At 37.4% G+C, this 13,949-nt stretch overlaps 1 protein-coding gene across 4 annotated transcripts in view; it reads left to right on the top strand.

The window, feature by feature from the left end:
* Positions 1 to 13,949, top strand: part of FBXO25 (F-box protein 25) — a 35,339-nt gene that overhangs the window by 5,853 nt on the left and 15,537 nt on the right. For all 4 annotated transcript variants that reach the window (XM_075706682.1, XM_075706685.1, XM_075706683.1 and 1 more), the window contains 3 exons: positions 6,684 to 6,793; positions 8,145 to 8,194; positions 11,233 to 11,325. In XM_075706682.1, coding sequence (XP_075562797.1) covers positions 6,684 to 6,793; positions 8,145 to 8,194; positions 11,233 to 11,325 — 253 coding nt within the window. The remainder of the gene's footprint in view (positions 1 to 6,683; positions 6,794 to 8,144; positions 8,195 to 11,232; positions 11,326 to 13,949) is intronic.

Here is a 13,949-nt window from a genome sequence, read left to right as displayed (position 1 = left end):
TTGGGTGTTGGATGAGGACTGTTTACAGCAGTCGTATAATGCCTTTGCTCCAAATACACAATTAATGGTCGTTTTGTGGTATGTCTCTAACACAATATATGACTATGCGTGCTCCTGTGGAACGGGTGAGAAAGATACTTGTTAAATAGAGTAATACTTGTGGCAGATGCCCACAGACTGGTGTGATATAAATAGCTTTGTCCAAACAAATTTCTACTTGGTTTCTCCACCAAGAAGTAATTTTCAGGGATAGCATTCTTGGTCATAAATTCTGGCATAATGTGTTCATAATGAGAAAAGGGAACATTCAGTGTTTTGTTGTTAGTCCAGTAAATGATACAGTAACTGATCTGATTTAGAGGGAATTTACTGGCAAGCTAGGACTTGCTGTGCTTGCACACCTGTGTTTTCTAAATTTGTGAAATAAACCTTAAGAGACTTACCAAGCAGTGAAGAATTATTACTAAGCTTATCTTGATCTACTGTTTTCTTCATGTCTTTTTCTTCTTGTGTTCATTTGCCACTGATATTATTTGTGCTTCTTTTTCCACGTAGTCTGGCCACTGTGGATACAAAAGACTATGTTTGTCTGGAAGAGTGTTCAGTAAGCCTCCAACATAAAAGTTGTCTTAAATACCTTTGCAAAAAATCTTCTCTTCCCTCTTTCATATATCTTTAATAATATAGTTACCAAATGAAAGGAAATCTAATTTAATTTTGACAGCTGTTTGCACAGTTACTAAATAATTTTATTTTGTAGGTTGCTTTAATGAATGTTGTTTGGCAAGTATGACATAAATGATCATTGGTTTTGTGAATATCATTAATACTTTTGCTCTTCTGATCCTAATTATATGTTGAGATATATTTATCTTTTCTCCAGAGAGGAAGGTATTTTTATTGCTTCTTCAAGCAAAAATGCTAGATACTTCCCCCCCCCACCCCCCCTTAGTCTTGCAAGAGCTTAGTATTGAACTCCTCTGGAGCTGTTTTGCTAGAAACGGATTTAAATCAACTGGTTTTGGAAAGATATAAGAGTATTAAAGTTCAGGACTAAAATAGGTACATTAATTTGAAGGGACTGGCCATGAAATGGGGGAAAAAGTTTTTATTAAAGCTGAGGTGTTTCATGGTTTGGGTTTGTTAGGCTAGCTTGCTAGTTGTCGGAATCCCAAACTCTGGGGTCTATGTAGTCTGCAGCAGATGCCCTTGTCTGTAGCAATTCCCAGTTCCCCATCTTCATCTTGCACATCTCCTATGTAGCGAAGCCAAGCCACGCCATATTCTGTAGCCTTTTTTTTTTTAATTCTGCTTCTGTCTTTTCAGTTAAAAATGTATATTGTCCAAACTTAGACTACAGAATTCAAGTTGGTACTTCTTGGCAAATTAGCATTACTTGGGAGTAACTTCACTACAACTTGAACTTTGGATCTACGAGTTCAGCTTTGCTGCTAAACAGCAATTAATGTCTATTTGCACAATATTATAGAACAACTTAGGTTGGAAAGTACCTCTGGGGGTCATCTGGTGAAAACACTCAAAGCCGGGCCTACTGAGGTTGGGTTGTACAGCGTCTTGCCCAGTTGAGCTTTGTGCATTTCCAAGAATGAAGATTCTGCTCTGGGCTCCTGTTCAAAGTTCCATTGCCCTCACGGTGATTTCTTTTTTTTTTTTTTTTTGTCCCATTCCCCCCTGCCCACAATCGAATTAGAATTTCTCTTGTCACAGATTGTGTCCATTACCACTTGGCTTATTACTGCCCACCTCCTCTAACCTTACAGTCTAGCTCTATTTTCTTTATACCCTCGTATTAGATACTGACCGTAATCAGATTTTCTTCCACCACCGCCTCTTAACACTGAACAAGCTCAGTTCTCTTACCCTCATGCATCATGTGCTCCAGTACTTCATCACTTCGGTAACTCCCCACTGGACTTGTTCCAGTATGCCAATGTTTTCAGTGCATTGGGGAGCCCCAAACTAGACACAGTACTCCAGATGCAGTTTCTCATGCCAAATAAAGGGGGGTGATTACTTCTTTCAGTCTGCAGGATACACTTTTGTTAACTCAGACCAGTGTGCAGTTGGCTTTTTACAACACAAGGGTACACTGCTGACCTGTGTTCAGCTTATTATCCACAAGACCCCTGGCTCTTCTGCAAAACTGCTTCCTGTCCGGTCTGTACCCAGCGCATACCCGGGCATGGGGTTCTTCTATCCCATGTGCAGGGCTTTGTATTGAAGTACAGCAGTGTACTGTGTCTTGCTGGCTGGTTTTCTGTACCATTTTAAGCTATTTGGAAACAATTATATCTGTATATTGAACAGACAGCTCAGATTAGGGTATCTGTTAACAAGATACAGCACCGAGTAAGGATGAGGCTTGCTAAAATGCTTCCTTCCTTGTGGAAGAAGCATACAGTAAACAATACATAAGTACTTGTCTCTTTTTAAACTGCCCTGTGAATAAGGATGATGGTTTATGCCAGTCTGGCAGTCCTAACAGGATTTTATTTACTTTCACTCATTAAATGAAATAATAATATTTTTCATCAAAATATTCTGTAGAAATCTATGCTAAAGATAGTACTTATGTTGTATTCCAGGGAGCAGTTATGGCAGTTTTCCTTTAAAAAGAAATAAATTCAAGCTATGTAGTTGGCTGAAACCCTGTTTATTATTACTTGTATTCTCTTCTGTGAGAGAAAGTACGGATAGAGTTACTTGCCAAACTTTGTCTTTCATTAATTACAAGTACTTTCCCTTCAGAAATTGAAAAGATCTACTCACAAACAGATTCAGAAATAAACCTTCAAGACATGTAAATAACTTACATAAATTGAAGAATATGTTTTTGTTAAAATAGAACTTTTTACCTTATTCAGTTACTCATCCAGTGCCTTGGTGAATCCACTTGATGAATTAGTCAAAAATAGTGGACCTAATGATAACCATCCTTGAACAAACATAATCACTTGTGCAGGAACACTTTAAGTGATTTGGAATAATGTTCAAATAGTTGCATGTTAAATTAGTTCCATTTATGGAAACTGAGATAGAAAATGTGAGACCCTCAGTTCTGTAGCTCTTACTTATTTGGATAATTAATATTATTATATAAGTGAAGAGTGTCTTGTATTCAAGGTATACAGTAGCGGGAAATGTGGTTGAGGCAGTGCTCATTCAAGATCTGTGGGCTGAACGCTGGCCATGACTACCTACAATTTGTACCTATAAATTCTAGTACAGATAGGTATTTCCAGTGCCACAGCACTGTGTTATTGAAGCTTGGTGGGGGGCGAGAGAACAGCACTGCCTTAATAGAATTGCATGCAAATACCTCTCAGTTGCCTGCAACTTAGGAGTAAAGCTGGCTTATGCTTTCCCTTTGAGGTAAAAGAAAGAGAGAATCAGACTAATAAGATTTTCATGATGGTGATACTCCTTTTTTTTGTGTGTTAGGTTCATATGAACTACTTGGGCTGGCAGGGTAGTCATTTGAGTCTGTGGTGTCTCTTGTCTAATTCTGTAAGTGAGATATGGTGTTCACAAAAGTGGTTTTGGTACTGGATAGAAGCCCTTGGATTTGAATCTAGTCTTTGATAATTTGGGCATTTGACAAATACATTGTAACATTATTTGGTGCAGGCACTTACCTCAGGATTTTCCATGCATGATCAAGCTGTAAATGGCTTTGAGTCTCTTCTAAAACACTTAGTGTGTCTCTGTAGATAATTGCATGACTTGAGTGCATTCCTTCCTCCATGAGAAAAGAAGCAAGGGGATGACGAAGAATAGTTGGAGTTCGGATAGCCGTGTCAAGTTTTCCAGCATTTTAAGTGGCATACCCAAGAGGTTATTTAAATACTGTTATGAAATTACTTTTTCGAAAAAGCTGAAATTCTTGCATGCTTTGTGTAGGGTATTGTAGTGCTAAGGACACCTGGTAGTTAACTTTTAGAAGCTTTAGAATAATTTTTTATGAAGTGCATAATCAAGACAAAAAAGTAAGAATAGCTGTAAATTGGCAGTATTACATATGTTAAATCCTTCCAGGTGCTCTGTCATGTGCAGTATTAAGGTAAAAACATTAGATTAACGCTTCTGTTACACCATATGGCATGTGCAGCACTTGATTTGGTTTCTTGTATCTTAGCTTGGGGTTGGGGGGGCGGGGCAGGAGTTGCTTGTGGAAATGGTGGAGGCTCTTTGTTACTCATTAACCAGCTTTCCAGATTTCTGGAAGGAAGGCTACCAGGTGCTGGGGAAGTGCCTGTATTTCTGTCCAATTCTTCTGATGTCGTGGGACCCTTGCTTTCATTCTCAGTAAGAGACTTAAAGTTTGTCAAGAAGAATGGTGATAATTACAGATAAGTAAGAAAAGACTCCACATGAAGTGCAACAGAACCTGAGGAGTTAAAGCCTCATACGAGAAGATCCTCAGAGATAAGTCAAATTTTGTCTGTTCTCTAAAATGACATGAAGAATTCCAGGAATGTCATGGGTGAATTTGAATGTCAGACAAATTTGTTTGAAATAGCCTTCTTAATCTTCACAATTCCTTGTATTAATTGACTGTCATTAATCTGCCTTGCTTGTTTATCTGATGCTTGATGAAGTGTATATTACTGGGGGGACAGGGTGAGCTTTAAATCACCTCAGGTATGTTACTGGTCTAAATTGCCTTCTAAGGACACCTGCTCTCCAGGAGCAAAAGAAGGAATCGTGCCAGATTAACCATTGTCTTCTAAAGCTGGCCTTCAGGAATGCTGCTTCCCCTCCTTTCCCCATTGCACTGGGTCAATGGGAATGGGCATGTTTCTGTTCTGCCTGAGTTATATTGTAGGGTATCAGGCCATATCCCTCTAGTCCTGTATCTGTCGTTAGGGTGATAAAGCTAGGTCTGGGAGCTTTGGGCTCTATTTCTGATTCTGTAGCAACTTTTCTGATTCTGCAGGAACTTCTCATGTGTTGTGGTGATGCAGTCAATATGCTAAAACATAATTAAATTACTGACTTTAGTGAGAAGAGATTTCCTTTATGATAGCTTTGGAAAAATATGGATTGGAATGTTACATAATCAAAGTAACTTGTCAGTGTTGATGTTCTGCTTTTGTGAGTTGCCAGTTCCTTTTCTTCAAACTCTTTTTGCTGTTTGACCGGATATGATATCTGGCAATGTTGCATAGAATATTGAAGTTGTCGAGTCTTTATCCTCTGCTTTAAAAATTGTAAGACAAGAGCTACATCCCTCAACTTGGATTGAGCTCTGTCTGAATGCAGAAGTATGTTAGCTTTTTTTAGGATTTAAACCTAAGATGAAAACAACTTTCTGAGTCTTCTCAACTTGTGTATCTTTAAGCTGAGCTAGCATTTACCGATTAGAGTGATTTTAAGAAAACCCAGACTTTTCTATAGTGTTGTTCAGTCATCGTCCTTAACAGATGGTTCAAGCCTGAAAAATTTAACTGTATAAACTAGTAGCAATAAACTAATGAAATTTGATTTTTTGCAACTTAATGCCCAAGTACGGGTTATTTTTAAATAACTGGTATCCTTCAGTTTTAAAATGTTCAGCTGTTGCTGGTGCAATTTGAAGTTCAAACTAACATCTGGCAAACTTGGATTAAAAAATAGTAATGAATGGGAAGGGTTTTGTATACAACTTTCTTGTCAAAGAATAATAATGGGGAAATAAAATAGTCTTACAGTTAAGCTTCACTACCACATATCCTTAGTTATTCTGCTAATCTCTGTAAGACTGTGGCCTTCATGTGAAGTATCTTCCTTCTCTGTGCTGGAGCAATCAACGCCCATTCTTATCTGTATTGCTGTTCCTTATAATTATCTGCAAAAACAGAAAGCAAAACTTTATGAAACTGTGTAGACTTTATGTAGCACAAGCAGTTTTAAAATGTATATGAATTTTAGAAAGGTTAGTTTATCCAACAAAACTTCTTTAGTAGTTTCTTTATAGATTTTTTTATATATATATACACTCAGCCTATCTACATATACTGAATAATTATACATAGTGTATAGTCCTCAGTGCTAGGTTACATAGTTAACCGTCAGAAGTGACACAGGTATAGTTGATTCTCTCTGGGAGAGAGGAGGGTAGAACATGTGGTTCTTGATGATGTAAAATCATTGGTAAAACATTGTTGTGACACCTAAGTTATGTACAGTGTTGTGATTGAGGCGTTTATTAAAAGGAAGACTGTAGTTGACAGTAGTTGAGAGATGTCTTTCTGTGCTGTCTTTCTGCCTATAAGGGGATGTGCTGTAATTCTGCACTGACTTTTACCCGTGTGCACAGTTTTTCAAGGCTTGGTCCATTTCAAATAATGAATTTTTGTACACTAGAGCTCTGCAGACAGCCAGCTGTCTAGTTAGTACTGTCTCATCAGTAGTCCTTCCTAAATGTCAGTAATGACTTACAAGATAACCATTAGGAAGATACTTTTGTGTACTTAATCACTTTGACAAAAAATTCAACCCCACTGGGAAGGGCAAGACAGCTTCTCTCTTAAGAAATGTATTGCTATAGAGCATCAGGTAGAGGAACATCATTAAAAATATGGTTATTTTTTCCAGCTGGCAGGCTTTAATATAGAGAATTATAAGCTGTATGCATCTAAATATTTAATCACTGCTGTTCTAATTAGATGTGTTTATTTCAGCATCTTAACTGGTGATGATGAAGATGAAGAACTATACAACACTGAAGATTGTGAGTTTGCGGCCAAGAAAAGGAAAAAAGATCATTTTAGGAATAACACAGATTCGCAATGTAAGGCTGTTTGGGGGTGTTTTTTCCATTTATTTTAGAAGATTCTTGTAAGCTCAGCAACATTTTATAATAGCCATTCATTTATATTCATCTGTAGAGTAGCCTTCTGAGTTGTGTTCACTTCTATATGAGCAATAAATTCTGGTGTCAGAAGTGATACATCTTAATTGAACTGTGGCATGGATCATCTGTTGTGTGATTTTTTCAAAGATCCAAAGTTACTCGATTAAGAATAGTAATTACCAAATAATAAATGCCTTCTCATACTAACCACTGTTTTGTTTTGTGGACTAGTTTTAGATTAAGTTCTTCTGGATGCTTATGGAAGCTTCTGCTTACCAAAGCAACTGTTTTATTTTTGCTTAATTCAAATTTTAATTAGTGTTACAGCTCCAGAATCAGTTCATCAATAGGTATTATGACAAAATGTATTTATTTGTCTTGGTAAAGATTTTATTGGTATTGAATTTCTTGAGAATAGTCCCTTTTTTAAAATAAAATATCAAAGCCGTTTTTGTCAGTTCTCATTTTAAAGATCACCTGTACTTTAGACTGCAAATATGTGTATGACAGCATGTAAACTTACTGAAGTAGAGAATTTGGTAGAGTAGGTAAAAAAAGGAAAGTTGATAAGCAACTTTTTGGTGTTTCTAATGCTTTGATCTTGAAATGATCTCCATTATTTGTATATTCCCAAGATTGTAACAGGGACGGTCTTGCAGAAAGCTGTGAGCTCCCTCAGGCTTGTCTGGGCATAAAGTATTTCAAAAGATTCAAGTGGATATATGTAAGAGCATGCTTTCCTTTGAGAAATACCAGACTGCTGAAAGTTAAAGGTCTGCCTAGTTGCCTTTATTAGTCTTGTACAGTTGACTTCTCTTCAGCGTTCCGCAACTAGTTGAACCAAGTGGATGCAGAGAAGGCACTTTTACAGAAGAAAATAGATTAGAGGGATTCAGGAACAAAAAGGTTGCTTGTTGCTGTACTTACCTGTGTTAAGTGCTAAGGAGCCTGCTGGACTAAAAAAGATCTGGCATTTTGTAGGAGAAATGGACTGTCGTGGGTACATAGCTGACAAAAGCTGTGCTGTAACTGCCAATTGTGTGCCAACTCTTGTGTTTGATTTATAAAAATATTTAACTTTTTCCTTTATTTTTTTGAAGTACATAACTTCTGAAAATTGTAGTCATTCTTTTCAGCCTTTATAAACTTCCTTCATTAAAACTGTTCTACCATCTCTCCTGTCTTATGAAGCACTTTAATGAGGATGGTCTGTTTTCTTCAGTTTCTTTCTAGAAGGTATTACCTAAAGTGGAAGCCTAAAAATGCTTATATTTTGATTTTATTTTAGGTTTTTATCGTGAAAAGTGGATTTACGTTCATAAAGAAAGCACCAGGGAAGTAAGTCCTGCATGTTGTGGGTCAATTCCTACAATCTTTGTGCTTCTTAATCAACAAATACTATATATAAAAAAAAAAAAGCATTTGTGCCATGTGGTCTTAGGGGTTATATTCAACTCTCTCTTCATTGGCAACATAGTACACCTGCACGTAGCGAGGCAAAGGCAGCTAGCAAAGTTACTTTTACATGGGTCATTGTGGCAGAGATGCGGGAACTTGCAAGGATGGACATACAGTTCTCCACTGCTTCTTCAAGCCCACCTGTCTCTGTCTGTACTGTGTGTCTTTGAACTAAAACTGAAAGTATTTGCAAAACCAGAATAAATTCTCCAAAAAAGGTGTCGGCAGGCAGCTACCTGATATTTTGGAATCTTGGTGTAAATTTGAATATAAGTAAGTAAAACTTCAGTTTCAAACTTTACAAAGAGGACCTCTGTATTCCACAAAGCCCAGATGCTTTCAGTTTGGGATACAAGCTGTATCATGCAACTGTAAAGAGAACATGAAAGATCTTGGAATGACCTCTTGGAAAGCCAAGTGTTAAAATACATTTATTTTGTATAATACAAAATACATCCATTGTATGTAGAGTTAAACTGTTACTGAAGTTTGAATTTCATTCCTGTGTTGATTCCTGTGGTTATCTGGGATGGGTGGAACTTGGACGCTGGCAAGGATGTCTTTCATCCACAGAGTAATGCCAGCCAGGAGAGAGGGAGGGAGGTGTGTGATGACTCATGCAAGCAGAAGTTGGCTTTGCATTTTAGAGCCAAGAGAGACCATAAAGAGCTCTGTGCTCAGGACGAGCATGGTGTTGTGGTGAGAGCTTACGTAGAGGAGACACTGGAAGACCTCACCTTGCAGGCCAGTGACCTGAAGGCTGCCCTTCTGCATCAGAAGGGTATTATAAAGCCTTTCGCCAGATTTGTAGCCCTCTTTCCCAGTTTTATCTTCATCCGTGACAGATGTAGTTACTTATCTTGGTCTGCAAAAGTGTCAAGCATGCTTTTTCCCTTTGCCATCTCAAATTTAGGGTAAGAAGGAAGGGGGAATGATAGACTGTCACCAGTCATTATGGAATTTTGAATGATAAGGTTGTTAAGCTGAGTTTTCAAACTACGTTTAGGCCAAAACACAAATTGCCTAAAATCACTCATTGCTGTCCGTCATAACCTGTATGTTGGGATTATTTTTTTTTTTTCTCCTACTTGTGCATAAGTTGGTGTACTAGTGGTGTGTGATTATTTGCTTGGGTTTCTTGTCCATTCTGAGAGTGGACAAAATATTCTGGGGTACAAATTAGCTTATTCTTGGCACTGCTGTTGTCTTCTAGTACTTGACCATTCACCTTTCCTGTTTTTTTTTTTTTTTTAAAAAACAGGGATGGTTACTCTTTTTCGGGTAATTCCTTGTATAAATTCAAAAGCTTAGGTTAAAAATTTAAGTAGCAGTATGAAAAAGTAGCAAGGAATAAGCATACTTGAACCAAAAAATTCAGAGCAACAATTTAATAAGCTAATCTAAAACATAATTTACAAAGGCTCTAGTTTTCCTTACAGGTTGTAATCTTACTTGATATTGAAATCTAGGAAACTTTTTTTTCCAAACTGGATACTGAATTTTAGGGCAAAATGACAAGAGTAGGAAGGTCTTGATAAGAACCATGTGAAACATGCTATGGGAGAACACTGAAAATAAAGAAAACCAAACCAAGTGCAGATATATAGCTGAAATGAAGTAGGAGATGATCTTTGAGTAATTTTGTCATGATGGTACTTTGGGAAAGGTAGAGCTGAAGTTTCATAGAAATCTGCTTCCAGCTGTTCAAGGAAATGTACCTCATGTTAATGTATTTAAGCATGGCCTTTTGATAACTGTTTACTCAGAGAACAACCACAAATACTTTCAACAAAAGTATTGTTGTCTGTGTTAATTCACTGCTATTAGCCAACCAAGTTGTGCATATCGTGAAGTGTGCGGCATGCTTGGATCTCAGGTATATTAGCTGGATGAGCAAGCAGTACAGTCCTGAATTCGGTCATTAACCAATAGGCAGTAATTACCACCACTCTGCAATGAATAGTTAACTGTCTCCTGTCCCACTGGGGTGCATCCAGGGTAATCTTTCACTGGGTCACAGGGGAATGTTAAGTTGTACTGCCACCTTTTTACCATCATGTAATTCACTGAGGAAGTCTGTCTAGGAATGAACTTCAAATAATTTTTTATCCCTCTCCTTCCCTGGGCTTATCGCTGTACTAGCACACTGCTCTGCAAGTATCTCTTTCACCAGTTGTAGGGTTTTTCTAGCCTCATTATATTTGCTCCAAGGCTCCCATGTGGCTTTGTGGCTCTAAATTTACTGAACTTAACGTGATCCCATGTCATTTTGGGCTGCTGCAGCCACCTTAAGTAGTTCCACAACAGCCTCTGAAACCTCCATTTTTACCTCAAGACACCTCTGCAGAAGTACCAAAAGAAAATGCAATTTCTCTTGCTACCGAAGAAAAATTGTGCCTAAACTTCTAGCACCCAGGTCATAAATTCTAGATGTTGAGACCATTTGTTCTTCCAATCCCAGGAGCAAATAGCTGTGTTCTTACCCTCAAATGTGAACATAAACTCAGTCAGTTAATGCTTATGGTTGTAAGCGCAGACTGTTGTGCGAACAAGCTCTACCTTGTGCTCAGGCAAATGCGGAGTATGATAGTCGTGAGAGAGTGCCAGCATTGTGGCCATGCCATAGGGAGTAGATTCCCAGGACACTCAAATACCAGTGATTACAGATTGCGTGATTAGTATGAATTTAAAGGCCTTGCTGTTGAGTAATATTGCCATGTACCTGTTAGTTCCAAATAGCGTATCTGGTTTTATTTGTTCTATAAGAAATTAAATAAATCTTCAGTGCGGATACATTATATTTCCAGGGAGCATGTTATGCATAAGCATCAGTTGTGTGGCAGAGTGCTTTTTGGAATATTTTCCTCAATTGTATCTTTGTTTCTTTCCATTTAAAGTGTGTTTATTCTTCTTCTCAGAGACACGGCTATTGCACTTTGGGAGAAGCTTTTAACCGCTTAGACTTTTCAAGTGCAATTCAGGACATCAGAAGGTTCAATTATGTGGTCAAAGTAAGTTCTTTGTACTCATGTTTTAAAGATGAATTTGCTGATGTGCCTATGTGTGCAAAAGAAATAATTTTGCACAGAAGAGCTGATGATTTGTGACTGTATAAATATCCTGTTCATATGTAATTTATATTGCATGAAGCAACTTTAAACTGAGTAATTTTTCTTTGAAAATTTGTTATGTTGCTCTATGAAAGCCTACAGCTTGAGGAAGATGGTGAGGGCCAGCATGCTATGTATTTACAGGGAAACACTGATGGTAGTTTCAGTTGTTCATCGGTCTGGGTAGTGAACTCTCTTTAAAAGCAAAATAATTCCTACACAATGAAAAATAGCAGAGTGTAGTACATCTTAAATGTCTTTACTACATCATAAATATGCTTACAATAGCAATTTCCAGAAGAATATCTGATGTGTAAATATTCTGCAGTTTGTTTCTTCTGTAGCTTTTTAACAGTCCTGTGATTCATTACACACTTTTTTTAATCTAGGACAAGATACATATGCCTTTACCATTGTTAATATCCCTTAAAACTTGAGACTCCAGCTTTTTTCCAGTCTTCCTTTTTTTTTTGTCTTCCAGAAATGAATTTTATTGCAAGTTGTCTTTTACAAATAACGCAGTGACATGAAGTTTATAGAAACAATTATGATATACTAATCTCATGATTCCTTGGAAAGTCCCTTTCTCACTATGTTAGCTTCTCTGGGTCAGGTCTAGTCTTAAGGTGAGAATTAAGTGCATGGAACCTGTAAGTTCTGGACAGCGGTACTATCTGCCTGTTTTCCAGAGCTATGTAACTTATACTTTAGAGAGCCACATAATGTTACGCCTTAATTTCCTTAATGCCTAACCAGCTGCCCACTTGGAAATACCTGTTCTGGGAGATACTGATCTCTCTCTAGCCCCAATTTTTTTTGTCATCTGACTTGACGTAGTAAAGTGCTTGTCCCAACTCCTAGAGAAGCTCAAATTGTGAGACATATCAGGATTAGAGTTCAGTTCAGTGGTGAGACTGTTCACAAATAGTGTAGTGGTTGGAATGCATCCAGAACTTGAAAAGACACAAATCAAAATTAAATAAACATACCAGGAGAACACCCTTACCACTGGGCTGTGGAGTATTTTGAGAGAAAACACATTCTACCCATCCTTGTGAAGCTGAGACAGTGTATTATACTTCCAGAAAAACACAAGGTGTGGAACCAAAGGAAACAAAGCAAAAATGATTTGCTTCCAGGCTAGTGGTTAAGGCACGTGCCTGTTTTATTCCCCTTGCAGATTTTTTGGTATATGTATGCATCGTGATTTAGAATGTGGCTTTTTAGTGCTGTTTTGGGAGCAGAAACAAGAACCTTGATCTTTCCCAAGACTTTTCAGCCTCAAACAATAGGAAGGAAAAAAAGCACCTAAAAAAGGTGACTTGTATTATAAATGGTGTCAACCTTGAGTGCCTCACTTGAATGGTAAAAAGGTAGAATGAATACAGAGCTAGAATTTTACATGTTTTTTAGATGCTGCAGTGCCTAAGCTGGGTTGCTCAAAACAGTTGATTGGAACAAAGTGCGAAGTCTAACATAAGCACATTGACAAGTTTATCTTCTTTTGCCAAAGAATGTAAAATGGCTGGTTTAATTAGCCAGGCTTAAGATTGTTGAGAAAGGAGCAATATGTTAAAATTCAGAAATTTGGCTTTGTGATCCAAGCCATTACTAGAGTAATGGTAGACCCTAAGAAATTAGGGTGGATTCAGAATAGCAGGCAGACTTCCAAAATCTTTTTAACATTTTAGAATTTATTTGACATTTTTTAAATTTTAGAATTGTTTTACAATTACAAAAATTGAATTATATCTTTGCATCAGTTCCTCTGAGGTGATGGAGGCAAACTGACTTTTATCAACAGGTACAGAAACTGTACATCTAAGACCTTAAAAATTACTGAGCTGCTAATAACATGATCAACATGAATGACAGCTGCTGCTCATTCTGTAGCTGTAGAACTTGTTGACTTGAGAAACACTTGTGGTGGTGTATCTAACAAAACATCTGTGTGGATGTCAGTAATATGTGAAGTTGTAACAGATTTTTAAAAAGGATGTTTAATCTGCTGTATTGGGTTTTAAGCCAGTCTACGAGCCAGTCTGAGACGTAATGTAAGGAGCAGGTCATCCCATACCTATCTGCTTTATACAAGTTCCCATTTACTTCCCTGAAGTTTCTAATGGTGGAAGTGTTTTGTGTAGATCTCATTTAATGCAGTGCAGCAGTTCCTATTTTTTCTTCTCTAAGAATTATTTGTAGTTATGCATGAACACAACGATGATGATTACTCTTATGTGTGTTGTTCTGCTTGTTGCATTTAAGATAGTAAGATATAAATCAAGATGACTTTTTTTTTTCTTAAATATCGAGCCCTACTGGATAGCTCTTCTTTGATCCCAGACCACCAAGATGATCCATTTTGATTCTCCAACTAAGTAAAAACCTCCCAGTCATTATTAAAAGTTAATATAGATGTCTGCCTGGGACCTTTTTAGGGTGGGCAGTGGGGGGAGGAGGTAGGATCAGCTGTTTTCCTGTACTTATTCGTACTGTACTATAATGATCATTTCTTTCTTATCTGT

Source organism: Pelecanus crispus, chromosome 3 (assembly GCF_030463565.1).
Source record: "Pelecanus crispus isolate bPelCri1 chromosome 3, bPelCri1.pri, whole genome shotgun sequence".
Lineage (NCBI taxonomy): Eukaryota > Metazoa > Chordata > Aves > Pelecaniformes > Pelecanidae > Pelecanus > Pelecanus crispus.
Note: the sequence above shows the minus strand (reverse complement) of the source record. Positions and strands in the feature narration are given on the sequence as shown.